Genomic DNA, 24,251 nt, shown 5'->3' on the forward strand with positions numbered 1-24,251 from the left:
TTTTCGAGTACATGAAAACAAGAACAAAAACAGAAAGAAGCTTTGGATCACCCATCAAAATTTTACTCCTAAACTTGTGAGCATAGGTAATAATCCGAGCACGACGATCCACCAGCTGCCGTGGAATGCCTTGAAGCTTTCTGATCCATTGCACACAAACTGCTTATCATGATAGGTGCAGGCCGTTTGATTCCTAGCAAGCGTTTGATTCCTAGCAAGCATCAACGCCAACAAATCAGTCAGTTTGCGCATGGCAGGTATGGAATTTATATTACCCTTTGCATGATATTATCCTTTACTGTTTTGTTCATACCTAGAGGAGCAAAATGTCAGAATATAATCTGTGTAAGAGCAGGTTACAAGGCTAGTAGGATCGTCATGGGCAAAGCTATATGCAGCAGGGCAAGCTTGTTTGAAAGCCCTTGAATAGTTTGTAGGCCGGCACGAATCCGGGTCGGCGTATTTTCCTCTGCAACAGTATTCGTCGGTGTCGAACACGTTGCACGCACTCCGGCAGGCGACGGTCTTCCCATCGGACTTAAAGGCGAGCTCCGACGGGCAGTTGGCTCTCAGGTCACTGTCGCATCCGGCAACGCTGCAGTTCCCTTTGCCCTTAACTGGTGCGACAATGAGTGGTAGATTGAAACCATCAACTAGGCTCACATCATAGTAGTCTGTTTCTCCAAGGTTGAATTCAGCAATGGAGAAGGGGGGTTGGCCGGGGCCGGAACACTTCAGGGAGCTGCCGCAGCTGCCTGTTTGGCATGTCCCGGTGTTGTTCTTGTCGAAATTGCAGCCGGTTCGGCCCCATATCCGGCCACCCCAACCGCGGGAGGCAGTGAAGGTGCCCGACTCGCCCGGTTTCAGGGCAAAACCGTCACCGGTGTAGTTGTCATTGGCCGCTACTCCCGGCCATATAGTCTCTTTGCAGTTGTTTACTATGGTGAAATTAGTACACTCAGCCCACCTTACCCCTGCATGGCAAATCCACAATAGTTTTAGCAGAGTTGAATGGAGAATATATCAAGAAGGAAAGAGGGACCCATTGGACCCTCACTTTCAGGTAATTATTGACGGGAAGAGAGTTTACTACTACCCTGCTCCTACCCCCAAAACACTTGTCTCCACTTGTTCATAGGTAGGAGGAAGAAGAGCTTTACCTGATGCAATTAGCACAACCAAGAGAGTGGTGAGTTTACTGAGTTGAGAGGCCATGGCTTGGCTCCGAACCAGTCAGTAGTAGCTTTGAGGGCTGCCAAAGACCAGAGTGGTGTACTTATTATATGAATGATAGAGAGAGAGAGAGAGAGAGAGAGAGAATACGTGTTGAGGAGAGTGAATATAGAGAAGCAGTGGTGGGTAGCCAAAGAGGCTTCCTTCCTTGCTCTCTAATCAAATGATTCCTTGCCTCCATCTGATCTAATCCTATCTTCTCCACTCTAGTTAGTTAACAGCCCCATACTTCTCTACTCTCTACCCTCTAATCTCTACTCAAACTCAGCCTAATGTGGATTCCTTTGAATCATTTCATGCTTCTTTACAAACTCATGCTGATAAATAATTCAGCTTAACCACACCTTTAGGACTAGGGTTCAAATTTCACACTTTTTTTTTATGTATTTGATGTGCTTATTTGTGAACTATTGGACATATTTGGATGGTCTCTTAATATTGGATTAACTTGGGCCAAATACATTTATTTTTCTTTGTATGTTCATATATATATATATATATATTTTAGCCGTTCAAACTTTTGTTATTTTGATTATACTCTTATATAGGGATTAAATTAACTTAAAAATATATGTGAATGAGTGTAATTAAAATAACAAAAAAATCAGACTATCACATGAAAAAACGATCACAGTATATGAGTTAAATTGACTTGAAAATTGAAAATATAAATTTAAAAATATAATTAAAATAACGAAAAATTTAAGTGATCATATAAAAAAATAAAAATATAAAGATAAAAATATGGGTTTGATTAATTAACTTGTGTATCAAGTCAAAAAAAATAAATAAAATATTTAATCCATATTTAATTTGCTTAATGAGTTTGGCTATGAATTTGATATAATTTAGTGTATGTTTTATTTTTTAACATCTCGTAAGGTATAATTTCTTAGTTAACATAATTAAGTAGTATAAATTTGAAAAGTGAAGTACCAAATAAATTACTATATTTTAAACTAAAGATCAAATTTTCTATTATACTTTTTTTTTTTTTTTGGGGGGAGAGATAACATAAGTTGAAAACTTCGTTCCACTAGTTCCTTCCAAACTTATGCACATTAATTCTCACACACAATTACTTCACCCAAAAGATAATGGGTCATGCTATTTGTATAGAACAAATGTCAGAACATTTACAGGACAATCAAAATATCCATTTTGCCCTTACAATTAATGCCCCAAATGCAGCATCTCTCTCTCTGTCTATCTCTCTCTCTTTCCCTCTCCACACCGTCGGCCCCAGCGACGAGGTGAGGCGAGGCGCAGCGACAGCGACGAGGCGAGGTGCGGCGACAAGGCAGCCGAGACGACATGATGAGGCGGCAGAGGCGACGGGCGAGGCGACGGAGATTGCAGCAGCGAGGCGAGGCGGCGGCGAGAACAGGCAAAGGCGAAGTTGCAGCGGGGGAAGAGGGAGAAGGGAATGAACATGATCAAAATATCGCGATATATCATTTCTGTTAACATTCTGTACAAAAGCTTCTATACAAATAGCATTTTCCAAATATAATAGTCATGGCTCTTAGAAATAATCTCAATTATTACTTCTATATTTTGAAACTTGATTAAATTCAAAAGTTTTTCTCATTCCAATACTACTCAAGTTACACATTAGGGTTCACTCAAGTTACACATTAGGGTTCGGTGTAGACAAATGAATTATTGTATAATTGAATTTAGAATCATGAAATCAATTATAACAAATCTCATCTTAATACTTTTATTTTTAATCGAAACACCTAAATTAAATTTTAAATTTAAGTTCAAATAAATGTAATTAACTTAAAAGTTAATTTAATTCAAATTTAAAAACACAAAGAGTTACTTGACTGCCTTCAAAATTACAGTAAGATTTGGCCTTTAAATGTTAAACAAAAGGTATTTGCATCACATGGTTAAGTAGTGATGAATAGAATTACATTTATTTGCACAACAATAAGGGCAGTTTTTCCAATAGAAGATTCCAATCAGAATTCAGCTAAAACCATCAGTAAATCTGGACCGTTGATTTTTCAACAGTTCATCTAATCTCTGCTATATTATATATAGAGAGAGAGAGAGAGATTTACTCTGCTATATAATATAGCACAGAGAGAGAGAGAGAGAGACAAATCAAATCACGTCCGTTTATCCTTGTCTTCGTCCCTGATCATCTTCTTCTTCCTGGCATAGTTATTGGAATGGAAATCAATGAAAAGCGCCAAGAGCGAAGCATTGAAGACGGCATTGAAGCACCATCCCCATATCCCGGAGCACCCCGATCCCGTGAAATGGTAATACAGCATCGCCGCCGACACCGCGAAGCTGAAAACGAACTGCACGATCTGGCAGTCGGTGACCACTCTCTTCCACCGCGGCCGCCTCCCGATGGCGCAGAGCAGGTAGTAGGTGTACATTAGCGTGTGGACGGAGGCGTTGGTGACGAGCGCCACCGGGAGCAGCGACTGCGAGGTGGAGAGCCAGACGTAGCACATGACGACGACGGCGGCATGGTGGTAGACGTGGAGGAAGGAGAGGCGGCGGCCGCCGAGGATGTTGAGCAGCGTGTCGACGAATTCTAGGGTTTTGGAGAGGTAGAAGACGTAGGCCCAGAAGAAGACAGGGCCGGCGGGGGGTTGGGGCTTGGGGAAGCAGACGAGCCACTGGGGGCGGGGCATTTGGGAGAGGACCGAAAGGGAGCAGCCGAGGGCCATGGCGGCGGAGAGGAGGAGGAGGAGGAGGTTGTGGGCGGCGGAGATGGGGCGGAGGAGCGCGGCGGGGAGCGGGGGAAGGCGGAGGCGGTGGAGGAGAAGGGTGAGGGAGAGGTAGCCGAGGACTGCGAGGTTGAGGAAGCGCAGCGAGGCGGCCGGGGTTTGGCCTGGCGTCCAGTAGAATTGGGTGATTGCCGGCTGATCCACCAACCAGTACTGGATCTTGGAGAAGAAGCCCTGGCTCTCCATTGTAGATGACACCGGCAGTGTGTGAGATAAGGCTGCAGTGGTTCTATCTCTCCCTCTCCATTAGGCTTCCCAATCAATCTATATATATATATATAATTTCAATAGGGTTACCGCAAGTAATATGAAAGTTAACATGGCTGAGAAATGGTTATAAGTGTAAATCTCATGGAGATTAGTCATTCTTTAACATTGTGAACAGAGTTGGTTCCATAATCAACACCAGACATAACAACATAAGATTAATGTAAACTTTGTTCTCACCAAATGTAACTTAATGAGTGATGCAAGAGACTAAAGAAATTTACACAGAAATTTACCCTTTATCTAAAAGGATCTGGACAGCAAAACATCTCTCTACCATGGACTGATTGGGGCATGGTTTTAGCCCATCAAATGCAAATGAACCTAAATCAGCTGAAAGCACACAACTGCGCATTTACTAAGAATTAATCAAGGATTTAAAGCCAGCAAAGCAAACACAGAGAAATCTTCATGTAAAACATATACCACATTTTCATCAGGCTGTAATGTAAACTTCCTTCAGTTTACATCCATTCTTCTGTTAACACAAATGTGGTGTTACCTACCCCAACTGGGCTGATGCTCAAAAAGAACCATATATTTTACACTTCTAACTAGTGAAATGGTTCTCCTTGAAACACTGCATATTACAGTCATTTGTTTACTAGTTACATCTTGGGAGTTAAATCACTTGTGGAAGAACAGCTCATACTTCCTGCTTGGTTGCATTGTAAAGCAGAGGCCTGCCACCTCTCTGGCTTTGACCTGTAAGTTCTCGAACGCTTGTAATATGTATGTATGTTGCCTTCCTAAGATCAGCAACTTTGAACCGCCTCCTGTGTTGCCCTATGGCCAGAGGCAAAACTGTCAGCCGTTGTGTGTTGCAAGCCGGGAAACTACGTTTGGGAATCACTGTTACCCCATTGTTTATCCATAAGACCAACTTAAGAGATGGAATGCCAAGAATCCTGAGAAACAAAGTGACCAGATCTCCTTAAATGAATGACCAATAGCAAAAGATGCAAAAATAATGGGAGATTAACATGACTAATTCCCTAGCTTTAGGTTTAAACAAAATTAAAAGCAAATTCAGCAGTGATCAAAGTCAATGTTAGCAACCATAACATAATGTACCAATCTAGATGAGTTGACAAAAGAACTCTATCATGTAGATGTGGCATTGTCACTTTAGCGGCCAAATTTCACATTACATTGACACAGACAAGGACCAAGAACATGCAATGTTATGTCACGTCTCTCCAATCTCAATGTGCATGGATAGGCTAACTGTCGCTACCATTGACACAGAAAACAGTATGCACATACATTTGAAATAATAAAATGAATTGCTACCAGGGCTCTCCATGATTATCATTTGTTGAAAACAGAGAAAGCAGGTAAAGTGATGCGAGATGTCAAACACCCCAAGGCCAAGAACAAGCATACAATGTACTGGAAGCACATTTTAATTTCAAATAAGATACAAATTAACTGTTCTATAGATGTATATGCCTGGAAAAAGTTAAGCAAATCATTATATATATAAAGATCGGTAAAACAATTGGACTGAATTTGATACAAGTGTGGAAATGAAGGGTGATGATAACATTTTATGGCTAATGAAACTATTTAATGTAATCCTTAAATCAAAGAGGACAGCCAATGGCCCCCCAGGATACAAGTCAAGTGGTTGGGTCATATGACAAGCTGGAATTTATACTAGTAGATCATGGATTCGACTATTTGCCTTGCGTAGTGAGGCAAAACCTCTACCTGTGATTTATCTCTTTTGCCGAAATCGAGGGCATGAGCAATGGGGGACCAATGAGTGGAGAAGGAACAACAAACGCCCTCCCCCCCCCAAAAAAAAAAAAATCTTAAGTTATGAGTCATACTAGGATCAATGAAAATGAAAAAAACAAGTGTTAAAGAGCATTTTAGGAACTCCGAAGAAGATAACAATTACATGTTTTATAGACGCTCGTCCAAACAAAATAATGCAAGCTATGAAAAATATAAATAACAGAAAAATAGTTGGACCAAATAATATTTTGATATAAACATGGAAATGCACAGGGATTTTTTTTTTTTTTTTTTTGTTAACAAATTTATTTAATGTGATCCTTAAATTAAAATGGATGTTGGACTTGGTGATAAGGGGCTATGATAGTGTCATGACCAGCTTGTTATTTTTATTTCTATTTTTACTTATTTTACAAAAGTAATTAGTTATTGCTTTTATTATTTGATTATTCTCAATTACGGAGTGATTTAGGAGGTTATGTAGTAATTAAGAAGCAATTACTAGTAGCGGAGTAGCGATAACTGCTGGGCTGCTTATATATACAGCCATAACCCTCATGGCTAAGGATATCAATATGAATTATCAAGTTTAGTGAATTCTCTCTATTCTCCCTCAAGTTCTATCTATTTTTCTCTCCCAGTTCTCTCGAAATTCTCCCCTCATTTCTGTTAGTTCTCCCTAATTTCAATCTATTCCCCCCCCCCCCCCCCTTCAATTCTTGCTATTTCTCCCTCAATTTCCAATTCTATCTTCCAAGAAAACATTAGTTAGGACTACGGTCCAGATGGATAGCTTCCTCCAAAACCAAGGTTCAAACCTTAGTGGTGAGCCCATATGGATTTCTGTGTGCATGCCCACGAGTTTACCAAGTGCTCAACCACAGGGTAGTGATTACAGGTTCTCATAGACAGCACACAAAAAAAAAAAAAGAAGTTGGACAAGTAAAGAAATTGCACTTTAATGCTTATTGATAAAAAATAAATCATGTACTTAAAGTTGTGAAAATTATAAAGGGATTGAACCATAGAAGCCAAGGTTGTTGGACGAGGGGTGGTACCACGAATAGGGACAAATGTCCCAATTTGTGGGTCAAAAACAGTCTAGATTGCTCTGGGTGAACTAGATCACCATTTTTGGCAATCTAGACCGTCAACAAGATTTCTTAAAGATTTTAGGCTTTTAGCATGATTTGTCATTGAATATATGTTTTTTTGTCAATATGAAGGCATACTCCCATAGATTGGATTGGGACAGGAGCAAGCTTGCTAGTGATGGCCAAATGTCCTCAAGACACTTGCGCAGGCAACCAAGTTGCACGTTTGGGCAAATATGGCACCTTCGGGCAACTTGTCTTTCTCCAACAATGTCACTAAAGGAAATAGGTGAACCTCCACCTCCAACTATTTTCAATAGTATGCAATTTTGTTTGCTTTTCAAAGATTATTATTCATGAAGTTCACTTTTCACTTTCTTTTTTTTTGTTTTCACAATTCTTGATGTTCTTTTGTTGGTTTTTGATTAAAATAATATTAGTTGTTATCATGTTGAAAACTCAGTGGGCACAACACCAATACAGAGAGCAAACATTATCAAGATAATTTATAACATTAATAAAAGTATTAGTTTCTATTAAAAAAACAAGATATAATCTAATTAGAATAAACTTAATATAGGCTCGAGTAAAAGTTGAAAACGTGCCACAACCCCAAATAGTGTATAGACTAAACCTACCCCATCCCCAACCTCACATCACGACCCTGGCAACTATTGATTTAACTAATGAAAAACATTGTGTATATTCAACCTTGGTCTTCATACATAGATACAAATACATAAATGCATGCGTTTACATATACATATAGCTAATATTTGGAAAATATTTCACATGCAAACCAAACACCAGAAAATAAGATTATTTTTAATGTGAAATGTTATACGGTGAAACAAACAGAACCTTAGCAAAAACCCGAATCAAATTAACCGAAATTAATGCTCTCCCCTAACTGACAAGATTTGCCCCAAAACAAGAAATAAGGATTTTAGTAGTTGTTCATTTGACGAGCCACACCGTCAGTAGGGAGAATCTCACTTCCCATGGGAAACTATCTAGACAGTAGGGTCTCCTTTTAAGTTGTGGCCATTTGTGTGTTTTTGGTGTATTTGGAAAAGGGACAAATATAAGGCTTTTGAAGGCCTAGTGCATCTTTGCGTTTTGAAGGTTCAGGGTATCTTGTCTTTTGGTCAGTTTTCCAAATGACCTGTATGCACCTGTAGAAACTTAGGCTTTTAATCTTAGGACTACTATGCTAGAGTTCTTTTGTGCATGGTCCATCCCTTAGGACGATTATTTCCTCTTTCCTGTTATATATTGTTATTTATCAAAAAAAATATACTGATCTTGACTAATACAACATTCTTTTACCATACAAATAAATTGTCCATAGTGTCCAGATGCACCCACAATAATGCAAGAACCTAAAAATGAGATGGCCATACTTCCAAGGGAATAACAACAGCAACAAACGAAACCTTTAAACCACTACGTAGGGACACCCTTCGCGTGAAATACCAGAAATAAGATTCAGTTGGAGAGACATAACTATAAGCTAAGTATCAACCTAAAAGTTTTGACTGAAACACTTCCAGCTTTTTTTTCTCCAGCAACTAATAAGCATGAAAACATTGTAATAAAGTAATTTCCACGTTTTATTGGTCTTGAGCTCAAGAGAGGAAACAGAAAAGCATTTTAGTAGTAGCATCAAGGAAAAACTATAAGATGCAGAAGAAAAAGGTAATTGCATTATAGATTATATAATATAATAACTTACAAGATGGAAATGCTGAGATTGTGGGTGAGGCATGTGGTGGAGATGCTAATTTTTTCCCACTTTCCCTGTCCTGTCTTGGCCTAGAGTCATAGGATACAAGAGGTAAAGGAGGAAGATAAGGAGACAAGGGTGGCGTAGAACCCACAGAAGGCGGATAAGAACCAGGAGCATCAGCTGAAAAGGATGATGGAGCAGCAGAGTCATAATCGAATGTAGGAGGGGGGCTTGGTACAAGTGCAGAACCAGAATGTGGGCTAGGATGAGGGGTGTGAGCATCTACCATTGAAGGTGCAACACTAGAAATGGGAGGTACAGAATTCTGAGAATTTTCAGGGCTTGGTGGAAAGGGGTAGCTATCATCAGATGGAGAAGGTGCAAACTGATGATGATTATCAGGAGAGGAAGCAGCAGGAGGGTACGATGGAGAAAGATCAGTATAATCATCTTGCCCTGGTGCTGGTCCGGGCGCTGGAGAAGGGCTCGGTGGGGTTGCATGAAGTGTATTATTTAGAAAAGAAGATAGACTGATTTCCTTAACCTTACCAAAAACCGAGTTATCAAGTCCAAGATTTTCTACAGGAGAACCTGTGATTAACTGGGCCAATTGCCTCAACCTCTGGGGTAAAGGGATTCCCGTGTAAGACTTAACTGAAGCCTGAACTGTAACAGGAGGATCTCTTGTTGAGCCGATTCTATTTGTTACCAGCATATAGATACTCTGCAGAAAGAAAAAAAAAAAAAGTAAAATATATAGTTAAAAGACCCAGTAACTGTGGTAATTGGTTACATTAAATAAACCCACTTAGGATTCGAAGTTTAACCAAGACCCTAAGGAAGTCCATAGTTGCAGTTTGCAACCTGTCCAAAACCAAACCCTTGACAAGCCAAATAAATTATGCAAGGGAGTTTCTTAAATTGAATACCTCATATGACCTTAGATGCAATCCCAATTTCAGCTGTTCCTTCAAGTCAGCAAAATTATCCTTTATTTGTTGTATAGAGTTATTGAGAGTAAAGTTAAAGAGGACCAGAGGTATATCCGAAATACCAGCAGATTGTTCAGGTATTAAAGTGATTCCACCTGCAAACTTCAAAATTTCAAAAGAAGATGGTTGCCCAAAAATCCTTGTCAATGTCAAATTGCTTTCCTGAACGAAAAGCTCTACTAAAGATGATCTCAGCAAACTTAAGGACACTGGATTTATTGAAACGTCAATTGGATCAGAAAGAATGCCGAACACCACATTGGTCCAGTTAGATGCACTAGGTTGATGCATAGATAGGATAGCGACCTGATAAAGTAACTTGCTTTTAGGAAAAGTCGTAAAAAATATAAAAAGAAATGAAATAAAATATTAAATCTAATATATAACACAAATTTAACAAACCTTTGAATTTGGGACACCTATTTCATTGTAAATATCATACTCTAGTCTTCCAATATGCGGAACTAGTTCCGAAACTGGCTTTGGCAATCTGAAGTATGCTTGAATTGTTGCTGGGGGAAAAAAGGGGAGCTCCAATAATAAATAAAGGCCCAATAGGATACTTGCCACTAACAATCATACAATTCAGATATATCTACTAGTCACACATGAAAATAGCAGCTTTACAAAATAAATAAAGTTCACATCCTTAATGAATCCTGTTAACACATGTACTGTATTTTCCTTTTTTAACTTTCCTGCAAGCAAAAGCTGATTCAAGTTGGGAAGGAAAGGGAGTATTCAACCATCGTGTAGGTTCCAAGAACTATTTCTGAAACTGGCTTTTGCAATCTGAAGCATGCTTGAATTGTAGCTGAAACCAGACAAACAAAACAAAAAAGGAAATATCCAATAATAAATAAAGGAGAATAAACTATTTGTTGCTAACAATGTTTGTATAATCCAGATATATACCTATTAGTCGCACTTGCAAAATAACAGCTATAGAAAATAAATAAAGTCTGCATCCTTAATAAACAATTGTTTCGTAAAACAATCAAATTCTGTTGGTTTTCTATCATTTAAGGTCCTATTTGAACATCCCACGCCTACTTGAGAAGAATCCTGAAACTCTTAAACAAAAGGTAAAATGCAGTAGGACGCCAATCAAATCATATCTATTTACAATCAACAGGCCAAAAATTAAGCATTCCCATACCCATACATATCAACAATCATATAAAACACACTACCATCTCAATAGAAAGTTGAGCAATTCATTGCTCCAAACATCTGGCAAAACTTGACGACAGGAATTCACCACCCATGAGGACCAGCGATGAGGGATGGGATACTGCTAAGACACTAACCAATCATCCAAGTAATCTATGATTCCTGATCCTGATTCTACACCACTACCACAAAGTCTGTCTTCTGGTGCATAATTTGCAAATCCACAGGAATAACTTCTGGTATGCTTTGAGCATGGCCCAGGGAAAGTGGATAGGGGAAAGGGGGGAATCTACCAGTTTTCATTACATTCAGAGTTTTGTTTTTCATCTTCCTTGGAAAACACTATCATTCCGCTACCCAAGTTTGAACTAATGACTAACATCCCAATAGGAGATATATTTTTCAATGATAAGAGGTTGTTAAACTCTACATTTTACACTTATTTTATGATTTAAGTTCAAATGTTTTAATGGAGGTGTTTGTTTTTGCTGTAACCCTGAGGAAACTACAGTTCTGGATACGCTACGACTCTGAGGCACATCAAAACCTCAAACTACTTGCACTGTCATCGGTTTGGAGATAGACAACAGCAACGGAGTTGAATAAACCCAAAAACATAAAGCAATAACAATTTGCTAAGCTCTTAAAACACTAGCAATTTGTTCGAAAGAGGTCAAACAGAAACCCTAGTTATAGAAACACGGGGAATTAACCAACCTAAAACGCTCTGGCCACGTCATCAAAGAAAAACCCCAATTACAGGCCAAAAGTACACCCGGAAGCGACGGAAATCAGGGGAAAGAGACGGTACCGCGGAGCTTGATGGCGTCGTTTGCATCAAACCCGGGCCGAGTCGAGTGAAGGGGAAGGATCCAGAACAGGGCCGGCAGGAAAACCGTGAGGCTGAAGATCCCAACGACGGCGCACCGGGGACTGAACTCCCGGCCGATTCTACAGAGCCGGATCGAGCATCTATCGCAGAGTATTGCCGAGGATAGAGCGCCTTCAACCTCCTGCTGCCGCCGCTGCTGCTCATACTGGCCGCCGTGTAATTGCAATTCTTCCACCTTGCCCATTTCCAGTTCATCTGTAACTGCAGCAGAGTGATGAATTGGTGATTGCAGTGAATATTATAACGATGGGAGTAGAAGAAGCAATGGATTGATGGGGATGATTTGGCCACCGAACGTTGAGGCGAAGCAAAGGGGGAAAAAGAAAGTGGAGAGGAGGGAGAGAGAAGAAGTGTGTGTGGAGAAGGGAATATGATGGAGAGAGGCGGTGGGGCCCGGTTGGGCTAATGGGACAAACAGTTGCCCCCCATAAAGAGGAAGCCGTTTGCGCCAATCACAGTTCAAAGTTGCTATTGCCTTTTATTAAAACACATTCACCATAAATTTTTTTAAGGGTCAAATCACATATTTTTCAGTATTTTTTTATTATTTTAATTATACCATTATTCAGCAACGCTATTTTTAGCTCGCCAAAATTATTTGTGGGAAGAATATTCTAGAAAATGAGCTCTAGTAGTACTTGCTATGGCTATTTTTGCTCGCTAAATTTTTGACAATCTTTAAATGCCTCATCAATGTTAGCGATTAAATTTTCTCGCTATATCTCTCTCACCTCCCAACTACTCAATATGGGAAGAGAAAACCAGACATGAGAAGGGTGAAGACGAGTTGCAGGGTGGCGGCGGTAGCAACAGATTCGACAGCACATAACAGATTCAGCGACAGTGGCCATGAACAGCAACGGCTACAGCCACAAATCTGACGAAACAACAGCAACAATGAGCAGCGCGCGACATCTTCCCTCCACGAGTCTTCTTCAACGACTTCCTCGACGAGTCTTCTTCAGCAGCTTCCTCAACGAGTCTTCTTTGTATATTTTGTATATTTTTGAATTTGCTGGAGATAGCTTAATGGAAGAATGGCCCCCTTTCTCGAATCACGAAAGTGTTTGAGCAAGTTCAAAAGTTCTATTTTGTTAAATAATTATTTTTTAAAAAAGTTAGTAAATTGATTTAAAAATATATTAAATATTAATATTAATATCATAATATTTATTATTAAATTGCAAAATAAATAATAAAATTAAAATTTATTGATAAATAAATGAAATAGGAAATCGAATAAAGAAGAGAATAGGGAGTGTTATTAGAGTTGACACTAATTTTTAGACAAAATCAGAATAGGAAGTGAATTATTTATAATATAATAGGAAGTGAAATAAGAAGATTTGTTAGAAATAGACTTACAATATGCATATTTGAATCAATTGCACGCTCAAACTCAATTTTTATGAGATGTGGAATTGACTCAAAATTACATGATACAGATATATAATCAAAACAACAAAAGTTTAATTGGCCACACGAAAAAAAGTATAAGGTTTTTGAAAAAAAAAATACATATATAATGATTTAGATATAGATGTGTGTGATTAATAATATTACGATGCTATTTAAACACTCAAGTTTGACACTACACTTGTGGTGATACTCTATATTGATATATTATATTTCATGTCATACCAATATAAATATGTAAGGTATTAATGTAAAGCCTCATCATATTTTTTTTTTTTTTTTTTTGTGTGTGAGTAAGAATTTACTAATAAAAAATCTCAAAACATCTATAGCTTATATTAAGATATGTCAACGTTGAGAATTGATCGACCGTGATTCGTTGGCCCGTATTGAGAAAATGAATACGAGAGGGAGGATGAGAAGGCACTCCAAGAAATGTTGTGTGATTTGGTCTGCATTTCTCCAGCCGACTGACCCCTGCAAGTACTCCGACGTTCAAGTAAGTAAGAGAAAACTATGTATCAGTAGGTTAGCAGAAAAAATATACATTGGCTCTGGAAAGAGCTTACTGATATAAGAGGAGGAGATGTTCCTCTGTATGCATGCGTCATGCATTTGCAGGTGATGGGATTGAATATCAGGCACCGGTGAAGGTACCCAGGTAACAACAAGGTGCCGACAGGACCCTCACTAATGTGGATGAGATTCGCCATTAATGAGGATGGAATCTCGAGCGAGTGTGCGGATACCCAAAATAGGCTATAATGATATTGTTTGTAGGCTGATATAGGGTCAGGATAGGACCGGAATGGGCCAAGAAATGGGCCGAGATGGCGACCAAGATTGGACCAGGACAGCCCAGCCAGAATAACGCCTAGTCCACGACTATTATCTGATTATTTTGTGGCTTTTTTGTTATGTGAGCCGAACAATTCATCCAGCGAGCTAAAAGCATATCCGGGAGCTCGTCTGGCTAAGTTAATGACTGGAACATTGCTGGGAGCTCGCTTGGTTCCCATAATCTGATCTCGGGCCTCACCGAAGTGTGACCTGGTTTTGACGAGCTCCGACTTGAGCAATGGCTTCAAGAGATCAAGGCAGCCTACTAGGTCATGTTCAGCCCATAAGAAGGGGTCCGAAAAATATTTGTAATAAGATATAATCCAATTATCACAAAGAAAACTATAAAAAAAAACAAAATATCTCAATCTAAACAACAAAATAGACAAGACAATTCTAACGACATGAGTAATATTACTTGTACATCTGAGTTGACACCCTATTAATTAATTATCAATACATCTTTCATTTGAATAATTTAATAAAAAATATATTAGTAATTGATTAATAAGATGTCAACATAAATATCAATCTGAATATGCAATAAAAATGTGCCAAATAAAGTCTTTAATAAAATTGTACGATCCAATTTTTTTTCTCAACTCTCTTAAGATAATTAAGCTTATAACTTAAATATTAATACTTTATGATAAAGACACTCCTTGTTCCCTTAAATAATGGGTTAAAAACACAAAAGCCAAATTTCTTTTTGATTTATCTTTTCACCTGCCTAAGGGGCTAAATAACAATAATGGCAAAAAAAAAGCAAGAGTACGTGCCGTTGCCACGTGTAGATTAGGGTAGTGTTGGGTAAGATTTGTCCTAAAAGACAAGATAGCTAAAGTTGGGTTGTCCAATTAAGTATTCTCTGGGTACCCGAATTGAATTGGATTGATTTGATACCCATTAACTGTAATTGTAAAGTTTTTGAGGTGAGTTAGAATTCAATTATTTTTATGGGTTATTAAGTATTTTAGTAATTGAATCCAATTACTTAAATTTATATAAATAAAATTAAAATAAGATATCAAATTTTAAAAAATAATTTAATTGAAATAATCAATATTAAGAAAGTTTATTAATATCTTAGGTTTATCAGGAGAATAATTTTTCAAATAACGTGAAATATAGTATTACTTTTATAAAATAATTATATATTTCAATCCAGTTGATTATTTAATTTAAATAGAAATATTAATATTAAAACAAAGCAAAAATAAATAAATAAATATTTTTCCTATATATCAAAACCCTATCAAATCAACTAAATTTAAGTAGCCAAAATTAATTAATTTGATTATAAATTAATTTTAAATTGTCTCCTATTGGTAATAATAATAATAATAATAATAATAATAATAAACAACTCCATATTTTTTAAAGTAATGCTATTTATTTAAACTGAAGATGGATTTACAATCTAGTTGACATATTTTTATTAAAAAAATATGAGTGCAAATGTGCAAGTTTTAAATAAAAATGTGTTAATTAGATTAGAGATTCATATCGAATCTAGATAAATAATATTATTCTATTTTTTAACAAATCTTATAAAATGGACTAAGCCTAGAGCCCACGAGCCCAAATTGGGCTAAGACTCGATAATTAAAATATGAATGTTGCTAGTTATTGTTTTTAGGGTAATGGTATATAAATTCTATTTTTAAATAATATACTTTTAGAATGCGTTTGACTGCAAATATGAAATTTGTATGGAAAGAAAATAAGTTTTAGACAATTCAATTAATTGCCTATAAAATTGATTTGTATGAAAAATATTAATTAACGGTGTTTGATTAGTTTAATTTTTTACTAATAATTTATTGTACTTTTCTATTTTTTGGTATTTGATTGTCACTATTTTTCATATAATTAGTCATATTTTCTAATTTTTGTTGTTTGATAACCACATACAAAATATTATCTACCAAAAAAAAGTAAACAAAAACTCACAGAATTTTACACAAAGTAAATAGTAAAGACTAAATTATTACACAATTAAACCCCAAATAAAAGGTAAAATATATATATTGAAAATAAAAGAATAAAGCAAAATGCAAAATCAGAAAATGAAGGCTACCGATTATCCATCGGAAGATGGCCGAAAACCAAAAAATAAGGGCTGAAAAGCTTATTGTGGACGAAGATGAGGATGAATGGTGGTCTAGAAGTCAAAATCGGAGGTCAACTTTGACGAAGATGGTGACGAACATGAAGGGGAAAGGCTGGTAGACGAAGACTCCAGATCAAAAACCTTATTGTGGAAGAAGAAAAAGATGCAGTGATGGTCTAAAACACGAAGTCGAAGCTGGTCTTTTGCGGAGATGGCAGTGAAGTTGAAGTCGGAGCTTGTCTTCGATAGTAAATGGCAACTCACAGGAAGTCGAAGCTCGACTTTGAGACGCCCCGACCCCACAAACAGGTGCCACCATAGCCTACATTACAACCTCGGCCAAACTCGAAGGACGGTTATGCCCCTGCCAATATAAATCTTTAAAATAATATGAGCGCCTTGAGTGGGGTCCAGGCTTTGCCGCCTTCGACCGGACGAGAGCTCGGGAGTAAATTGCGAGGACAGTGGAAACTCACCCCGAGCCTCGTACCTGATTAGGCCCTTGGAGCATTAATCCAATTTCAAACGAATATCAACAAACGCAACAAATTATTTCAGCCACCAAACATAATTAAACATATCACAGTTTTCGGTCATAGCCGACAGGTATAAGTTCCCTACCTTACTGGGTTCACTCATAGTGGGAACCTTAACTTGGTTCCAGCTTACTTTAGGTTAAACCATATCCGACACTCACAGTTAACACACAACATTTATATTACAATATTAACATTTGGGGTTAACCCACACCCCCACGATTAACAATCGCTGCCAACTGACGACTCTTCTATCAGTACCGTCTTTCATTTCTCGAATCCCGAGCCACTTGCTGGGTTAGTGGGAAAATACAGGGGTGAGTCCCGGGGACTCAGTAAAGGTAATATGAGTTGCAGTAAATTAAAATACCTGACAATTATAGAATAATGTGAAGTGCATCATGCATATTGGCCTGTCCACCTCACCCTAAACCGGATTTTGGTGGCCCCACTGATTTCATTTAGGACCCCATCTCGAGACTAACACGGCCCAAATCTACAGCCCCATGCCTAAACACTTCTCCCATAATCTAATACAAGCCATGCCAAAATAAATTTACACGCAAACCATATTAAACCTTACCATGCATTAATCTCGTGTTGTGCGTTGGTTTCACGTACCAATTTACTATATAATCGTAAAATAATTTAATTAAACGCGCAGTCAATTTTAATTATCGCCACTACATCGCTAATTAATTTAGCTAAAGAAGCGACTGATTCATAAATGGCACTATTAAATAAATTTAAAATATTTTTATACCTCGCGTACACACACGAGCAGAGTTTCGGTGCGTTAAAAATTATAGAGCGCTCACAACGATGAAACAACGCTATTTATAGGCGCCAGAAGAGGAGGAATCAGCCAGGGGAGGAAAATTGGCTGCCAAGGTGTCTCCCGCATGCTGCCATGTGGCAGCAAGGGAGAAGGGGTGGGTGGCACATGGCCACCCACGTGGCACGGCCAGGGGCGCGCGCTTGGCGCCCTAGCTGCGCGGCTGCGCGCGGTCTTGCCACACGGGTGGCCGCGTGCATGGGCGCCGCCTGGCGCCTAGCTATTACAGTCTCCCATCTTATGAAATTTCGTCCTCGAAATTTGTACACTTTATTTATTGCACACAGATTCCCAACATTAACTGTAACTGTCAAACATGTAAGGATATTTTTCTTGTATTTCTTCTTCCATTTCCCAAGTCGCCTCCCCTTCTGAGTGCTGACACCACTGCACTTTTACCATTGATAGAGTTCTACGTCTCAATTGACGGTCCTAACGTTCCAGCACTCGTACAGGTTGCACCTCGAATGTCATATCAAGTTGAAGTTCAACATCCTCAACACGCACTTCCACGTCCAGATTGTATATATGCTTTCGTAATTGGGAAACATGAAACACATCATGCAGTTCGGTCAATGCCTCTGATAACTCCAGACGATAGGCAAACGGTCCAACTCGACCCTTGATTTGGTATGGTCCCAAATACCGAGGTCCCAATTTTCCCCTTCGTTGATGTCTAAATGCTAGGCTTATTGAAGTAGCTCGAAGGTACACTAGATCTCCTTCCTCAAATTCCAAAGGTCGGGTCCGACGATCTGCGTACTTTTTTTGTCGGTCTTGAGCCGCTTTCATGTTCTTACGGACTATCTCTATCTGCTGCATTGCTTTCTCCACAGGATCCGTCCGGGCAAGCTATTTTTCCCCTACCTCAAGCCAGCAAATTGGTGATCGACACCGTCGTCCATACAACGCCTCATATGGGGCCATCCCTATGCTTGTCTAATAGCTGTTATTATAAGCAAATTCCGCCAAACTTAAATATTCGTCCCAATTGCCTCCAAAATCTTGCACACATGCCCGAAGCATGTCTTCCAAGATTTGATTGACCCGTTCAGTTTGACCATCTGTCTGAGGGTGATAAGCTGTGCTAAAATTCAGCTGGGTCCCAAGTTCTTCTTGCACAGCTTTCCAAAAGTTTGACATGAATCGACTATCTCTATTCGATACAATGCTCGCAGGAACTCCGTGCAAGCGAACAATTTCCTGGATATAGAGTTGGGCAAGTTGCTCAGCACCCATAATACTCCTTATGGGTAAGAAATGTGCTGACTTTGTTAGTCGGTCCACCACAACCCATATAGCATCAACCTTTCTTAGGGTCTGAGGTAAACCCATGATGAAATCGGTTGTTATATGCTCTCATTTCCATTCCAGAATCTCCAAAGGTTGCAAACTTCCCAGTGGTTTTTGATGTTCGGCTTTTACTCGTTAACAGGTGTTACATGCTCTTACGAACTCTGCCACATCTTTCTTCATTCCTGGCCACCAGTGCACTTCCCGAAGGTCACGATACATCTTGGTAGCTCCAGGGTGTACTGTATAGGGTGTTCGGTGTGCCTCATTTAGAATCTCCTGTTGTAACCTCCCCAAGGCTGGCACGTATACCCGCCCATTCATTCGGAGTATTCCATTACGATACTCAAATTCTGGTTGCTTAGGTAGTCCATTCTCATCTATCCATTGCTCCAAATTCCCCTCCTGAGCTATAGCCAGTTTAATCCTATCCCATAGATCAACTTGTAATCGCATATGTGCTACAATCGCTGTGTCGCCTTGTGGTTCTACCTTGAGGGTTAGGTTTGCAAATTCTTCCGTTAGGGTGTGTAAATGGATATCCAAACATGCCCCTGACACTATGAATTTTCGGCTCAAAGCATATGCTACCACATTTGCTCGTCCTAGGCGATACTGGATGGTATAGTTATAATCTTTTAGGAGTTCCATCCACCGACGTTGTCGGAGATTCAAATTTCGTTGAGTGAAGATATACTTTAAACTTTGATGATCCACATATATAACGAACCTTTCCCCATACAAGTAATGTCGCCACAACTTTAAGGCATGTACCACGGCTGCCAATTCCAAGTCATGCACCGAGTAATTCTTTTCATGGAGGTGAAGTTGTCTAGATCCATATGCAATCACCTTACCATGCTGCATCAACACGCACCCCAGCCCTATTCCCGAGGCATTGGTGTACACCTCATATCCTTCAAAGCCTTCAGGTATCGCCAATATTGGTGCTTCGATCAACCTACATTTGAGCTCTTGGAAAGCTTTTTCACAAGATTCATCCCAGACAAACTTGGTTCCTTTCTGGGTCAATTGGGTAAACGGGGCAGCAATACTCGAGAATTTCTCAACAAATTTATGGTAATACCCCGCCAGACCAAGAAAACTTCTAATTTCAGAGACAGTAGTAGGTTGTGGCCATTCTTTTACCTCTTCCACCTTAACAGGGTCCACAGATATGCCTTGTCCTGAAATTACGTGCCCCAAGAAAGCAACTTCTTTCAACCAAAAATCACATTTGCTAAACTTGGCATAGAGCTTGTGTTCCCTCAGTGTTGACAAAGTAATTCTCAAGTGCTCCCGGTGTGCCTTCTCATCGGACGAATATACCAATATATCGTCAATAAATACAATTATAAATTTATCCAAATAGGGTTGAAACATACGATTCATAAGATCCATAAAAGTTGGTGGTGTATTGGTCAAACCAAATGACATCACCAGATATTCGTAATGGCCATATCGTGACCGAAATGCTGTTTTGGGAATATCATCTTCCTTTATCCTCAATTGATAATACCCTGATCGTAAATCAATTTTAGAGAAAATTCGAGCCCCTTATAACTAATCAAATAGGTCATCAATTCGGGGCAAAGGGTACTTATTCTTTATTATAACTTTGTTTATAGCACGATAATCAATGCACATTCTCAGACTACTGTCTTTCTTCCGTACAAACAACACAGGTGCATCCCAGGGCGATATACTAGGGCGAATAAAACCCTTGTCCAACAAATCTTGCAATTGAACTTTAAGCTCACGCAGCTCTACTGGGGCCAATATGTATGGAGGGATTGATATCGGTCGAGACTGAGTTTCGGGAGGTAAATCAATGGCGAACTCAATTTCTCTGTTAAGTGGTAAGCTTGATAAATCCTCTGGGAATACATCCGGGTACTCCCTTACAATTTCAACATCCTCACATTTTCTCTGTACCTTTCCTTTAGTCACCACCTGCACCGCGTACCCCAAGGCCCCATTTTCTAGACATTTTTGGACTTTTAATGCAGATACAATTTTCAAAGGTTTCCCTACTTGGGTACCGACAAATCTTACGATCTGTTTATTAGGTCCAATTAGTCTGACTGCTCGTTTCTCGCAGTCCAGTTGCGCTTGATTTTGGGACAGAAAATCCATCACAAGTATAATATCAAAATCTTGGATCTCCAACAAGTTCAAGTCCACTAGAAATATGATTTCTCCTATCATAATTGGACACTCCGGCACCATTCGTTGCGAACAAAACCAAGTTCCCATTGGGGTTTGCACACTCATAGGCACAGTGGATTCTTTGGTGCTTAGTTCCGCACATTCTACCGCGGCATATGATATGAATGAGTGGGTGGCTCCTAAGTCTATCAATGCATGCATGCATATATCTTGAACAGGGAGCGTACCTTCAATCACTTGTGGATTTGCTACCACGTCCATTTTGGTCAGATTGAACACTCTCCCAGTTGTCGCTCGTGCTCCATCCCCGGTTAATCTCGACAGTCCAGTCTTTTCACGTTAGGGACACCAAGAAGCTATGTGCCTTGGTGTATTACAATTAAAACATACTATCGGTTTCTTCTGGACCCCTGTAACTGGTGGGTTTGTTTTAACAGTGTTCATCTCTAACCATTTCGGACAATTTCTGACTATATGCCCCGTCTCTCCACAGTTATAACACTCCTTGGCAGCTCTGGGAATTCCACAGGGAAGACTCCATCGATGAGGTTTATGACATTTGGGGTATGCTTTTAATTCCTTCTTAAATTTACCTGTCTCCGGGAGAGTAAACTGATGTCCCTGCTTTGGCACAACCTTCCTTGGCCCCTCACTGGATGGTTCCTTTGCTTGAGTGATCTCCCTATAATTCATTAGTCTCTTTTCAATATTCACAGCCTTAACCACAGCTTCATGAAAAGTATGAGCCTCAACATAGCTCATCCCTTAACGTACCTCCAGACGCAACCCCTGGATAAATCGTTCCATCTTATCAACTTTTGACAACATATAAGTTGGGATATATTTCAATAACTTCACAAATTCGTCTTCATACTGTGATACCGTTAGGTGAGACTGTTGCTTGAGTTCCATGAAATCTTGTTTCTTCCGAATCTACCAGTCATGTGGATAATACTTCTCGTTAAATGCTTCCCTAAACTGTTCCCAACTTATCGGCCATCGCCATCGCCAATTGAGCATTCTGCTTTCTTAGCATCTCAATTGTCGATCGCCACCACACCCTGGCCTGTTCGGTGAGTACAAAAGTGGCGCATCTCACCCATTGGTCCTTAGGACAATCCATGTATTCTAACAACTGATAAATATCTTCCACCCAATACTCTGTTATGCTTGGATCAGCCTCCAGCTGTCCTTTGAATGTTGGAGGGCGCAAATCCACAAATGCTTTCAGCCAATTGGCCGCTTCGGTATCCACTTGGCGACCACCAGCCGGTCCTCGCCCCATAAAATGACTTTGGATCTCTTTCAAACACTCAGGTCCCCTCCCTACGGACTCTTGGCCAGCATTTTCTGACCAGGAATTACAAACAGTTGCTCTTGTCACTAGTGCCATCTGCATACCACAATCATTTCCTATTAAACACGTGTCATCAAAACATAACAATGAAGGTTTATTAATCACAAAGAAATTACAGTCTATTTCTTATAAACACACAAATTTACAATCTATTAACATACTCTTAGCCAAACTAGTACATTGCTAACCAAACCAGTTACCCATGTACAACATTAACACCCCATCCGCATTTCTAGTATTATACACAAAAATTGATGGTATCCCAACCATCCAAACTGCAACGCTAGTTCGACATCCCTGGCTACGTAGCACTCGCAGTATCTCCCATAACCCGGAGGTCGCCTCATCAACCAACTGCGATAGATCCTCATTGCTTGCTACGCTGGAAAGAGAATTCAGGGGCAACGTCTCCACGATCTCCGTGGCTCCCCATATCTCAGCCTCCATTGGGAGTGCGGTGGGAAACACCCTGATCCCTGCCGGATCACCAGGCTTCACACATGGCTCCCAATCCATAGCTTGGCGCTCGATCGCACGGATGAAATTACCATAATTAAACCGTAAAGTCATGTCTCACATCAGGACATCCATGCACTCTTTCCAAATGTCATTCATGTGTTTCTTTGCAAATAATACTTGCTTCTCTAGGCAACCCCCATAGCGGCACGCATATGGTATTCCTGTATACCTGGTTCACACGACACAAAAAACTCAAGATTTCCTCATTATCTTGCTGACCACCTCTCATATGAGCAGACAATTCTTGCTCCCACTGCCACCATAACAGATTCACAAGTGGGAGGTTCGCGTCTGGACCCGGCACGCTAGGGCCTGCCCCACCAAAATCCATGATGGTATTTTATTATCTGCACATGAAACCAAGGGTCAGATCAATAACCAGCATAAATTTTCCTCCCCCACGAGGCCCAGATCCAGGGATTCACACACTCCTCTGCTCGTTATCCTGGGAAACACCTTTCCTAAGCAAGCCCACAAACCAAATCATGCCTACCCGGGGAGTACCTCAATTCCAGTTACGACCTACCCCGTCCCAAATGTGCATTCTCAATCCCATTATCCACATTTCGGTGTCTTCGTTTCCTTTTTATATATATATTCAGCCCTATTCAACACATCATGTCGACCACAAACCTCGCTCTGATACCACCTTGTGACGCCCCGACCCCACAAACGGGTGCCATCATAACCTACATTACAACCTCAGCCAAACTCGAAGGACGGTTATGCCCCTGCCAATATAAATCTTTAAAATAATATGGGCACCCTGAGTGGGGTCCAGGCTTTGCCGCCTTCGACCGGACGAGAGCCTCGGGAGTAAATTGCGAGGACAGTGGAAACTCACCCGAGCCTCATACCTGATTAGGCCCTTGGAGCATTAATCCAATTTCAAACGAATATCAACAAGCCCAACAAATTACTTTAGCCACCAAACATAATTAAACATATCACATTTTTCGGTCGTAGCCGACAGGTACAAGTTCCCTACCTTACTGGGTTCACTCATAGTGGGAACCTTAACTTGGTTCTAGCTTACTTTAGGTTAAACCATATCCGACACTCACATTTAACACAACATTTATATTACAATATTAACATTTGGGGTTAACCCACACCCCCACGGTTAACAGTCGCTCCCAACTGGCGGCTCTTCTATCAGTACCGCCTTTCCTTTCTCGAATCCCGAGCCACCTACTGCGTTAGTGGGAAAATACAGGGGTGAGTCCCGGGGACTCAGTAAGGGTAATATGAGTTGCAGTAAATTAAAATGCATGATAATTATAGAAAATGTGAA

The 24,251-nt window shown here is 39.7% G+C and overlaps 4 protein-coding genes across 7 annotated transcripts; all 4 read right to left on the reverse strand.

Moving 5' to 3' along the window:
- Positions 1-54: 54 nt before the first annotated feature.
- LOC127801834 (pathogenesis-related thaumatin-like protein 3.5) lies at positions 55-1,391 on the reverse strand. Of its 2 annotated transcripts, none has more exons than XM_052337274.1 (3): positions 1,161-1,391; positions 314-974; positions 55-193 (listed from the first exon to the last, which is right to left on the reverse strand). In XM_052337274.1, the coding sequence occupies exons 1-3, from the start codon at positions 1,213-1,215 to the stop codon at positions 55-57; spliced, it is 855 nt and encodes a 284-aa protein (XP_052193234.1). In that variant the 5' UTR covers positions 1,216-1,391. The 2 variants fall into 2 exon arrangements, with proteins under 2 accessions (XP_052193234.1, XP_052193233.1); XM_052337273.1 differs by having other exon boundaries at positions 55-211.
- A 1,680-nt stretch (positions 1,392-3,071) lies between these two features.
- On the reverse strand, positions 3,072-4,256 carry LOC127801774 (elongation of fatty acids protein 3-like). Its single transcript, XM_052337173.1, has one exon. The coding sequence runs from the start codon at positions 4,173-4,175 to the stop codon at positions 3,354-3,356; it is 822 nt and encodes a 273-aa protein (XP_052193133.1). The 5' UTR covers positions 4,176-4,256; the 3' UTR covers positions 3,072-3,353.
- Positions 4,257-4,664: 408 nt separating this feature from the next.
- Positions 4,665-12,237, reverse strand: LOC127801773 (uncharacterized). 3 transcript variants are annotated; one of them, XM_052337172.1, is made up of 6 exons: positions 11,799-11,947; positions 10,561-10,628; positions 10,217-10,326; positions 9,752-10,120; positions 8,829-9,546; positions 4,665-5,164 (listed from the first exon to the last, which is right to left on the reverse strand). In XM_052337172.1, coding segments are annotated over exons 2-6 (1,254 nt in total). In that variant the 5' UTR covers positions 10,616-10,628; positions 11,799-11,947; the 3' UTR covers positions 4,665-5,162. The 3 variants fall into 3 exon arrangements, with proteins under 3 accessions (XP_052193132.1, XP_052193131.1, XP_052193130.1); XM_052337171.1 differs by having other exon boundaries at positions 11,705-11,941; XM_052337170.1 differs by lacking the exon at positions 10,561-10,628 and having other exon boundaries at positions 11,799-12,237.
- Positions 12,238-18,051: 5,814 nt separating this feature from the next.
- LOC127801464 (uncharacterized) lies at positions 18,052-18,441 on the reverse strand. The gene has a single exon (XM_052336656.1). The coding sequence runs from the start codon at positions 18,439-18,441 to the stop codon at positions 18,052-18,054; it is 390 nt and encodes a 129-aa protein (XP_052192616.1).
- Positions 18,442-24,251: the final 5,810 nt, after the last annotated feature.

Source organism: Diospyros lotus, chromosome 5, assembly GCF_014633365.1.
Source record: "Diospyros lotus cultivar Yz01 chromosome 5, ASM1463336v1, whole genome shotgun sequence".
Classification (NCBI taxonomy): domain Eukaryota; kingdom Viridiplantae; phylum Streptophyta; class Magnoliopsida; order Ericales; family Ebenaceae; genus Diospyros; species Diospyros lotus.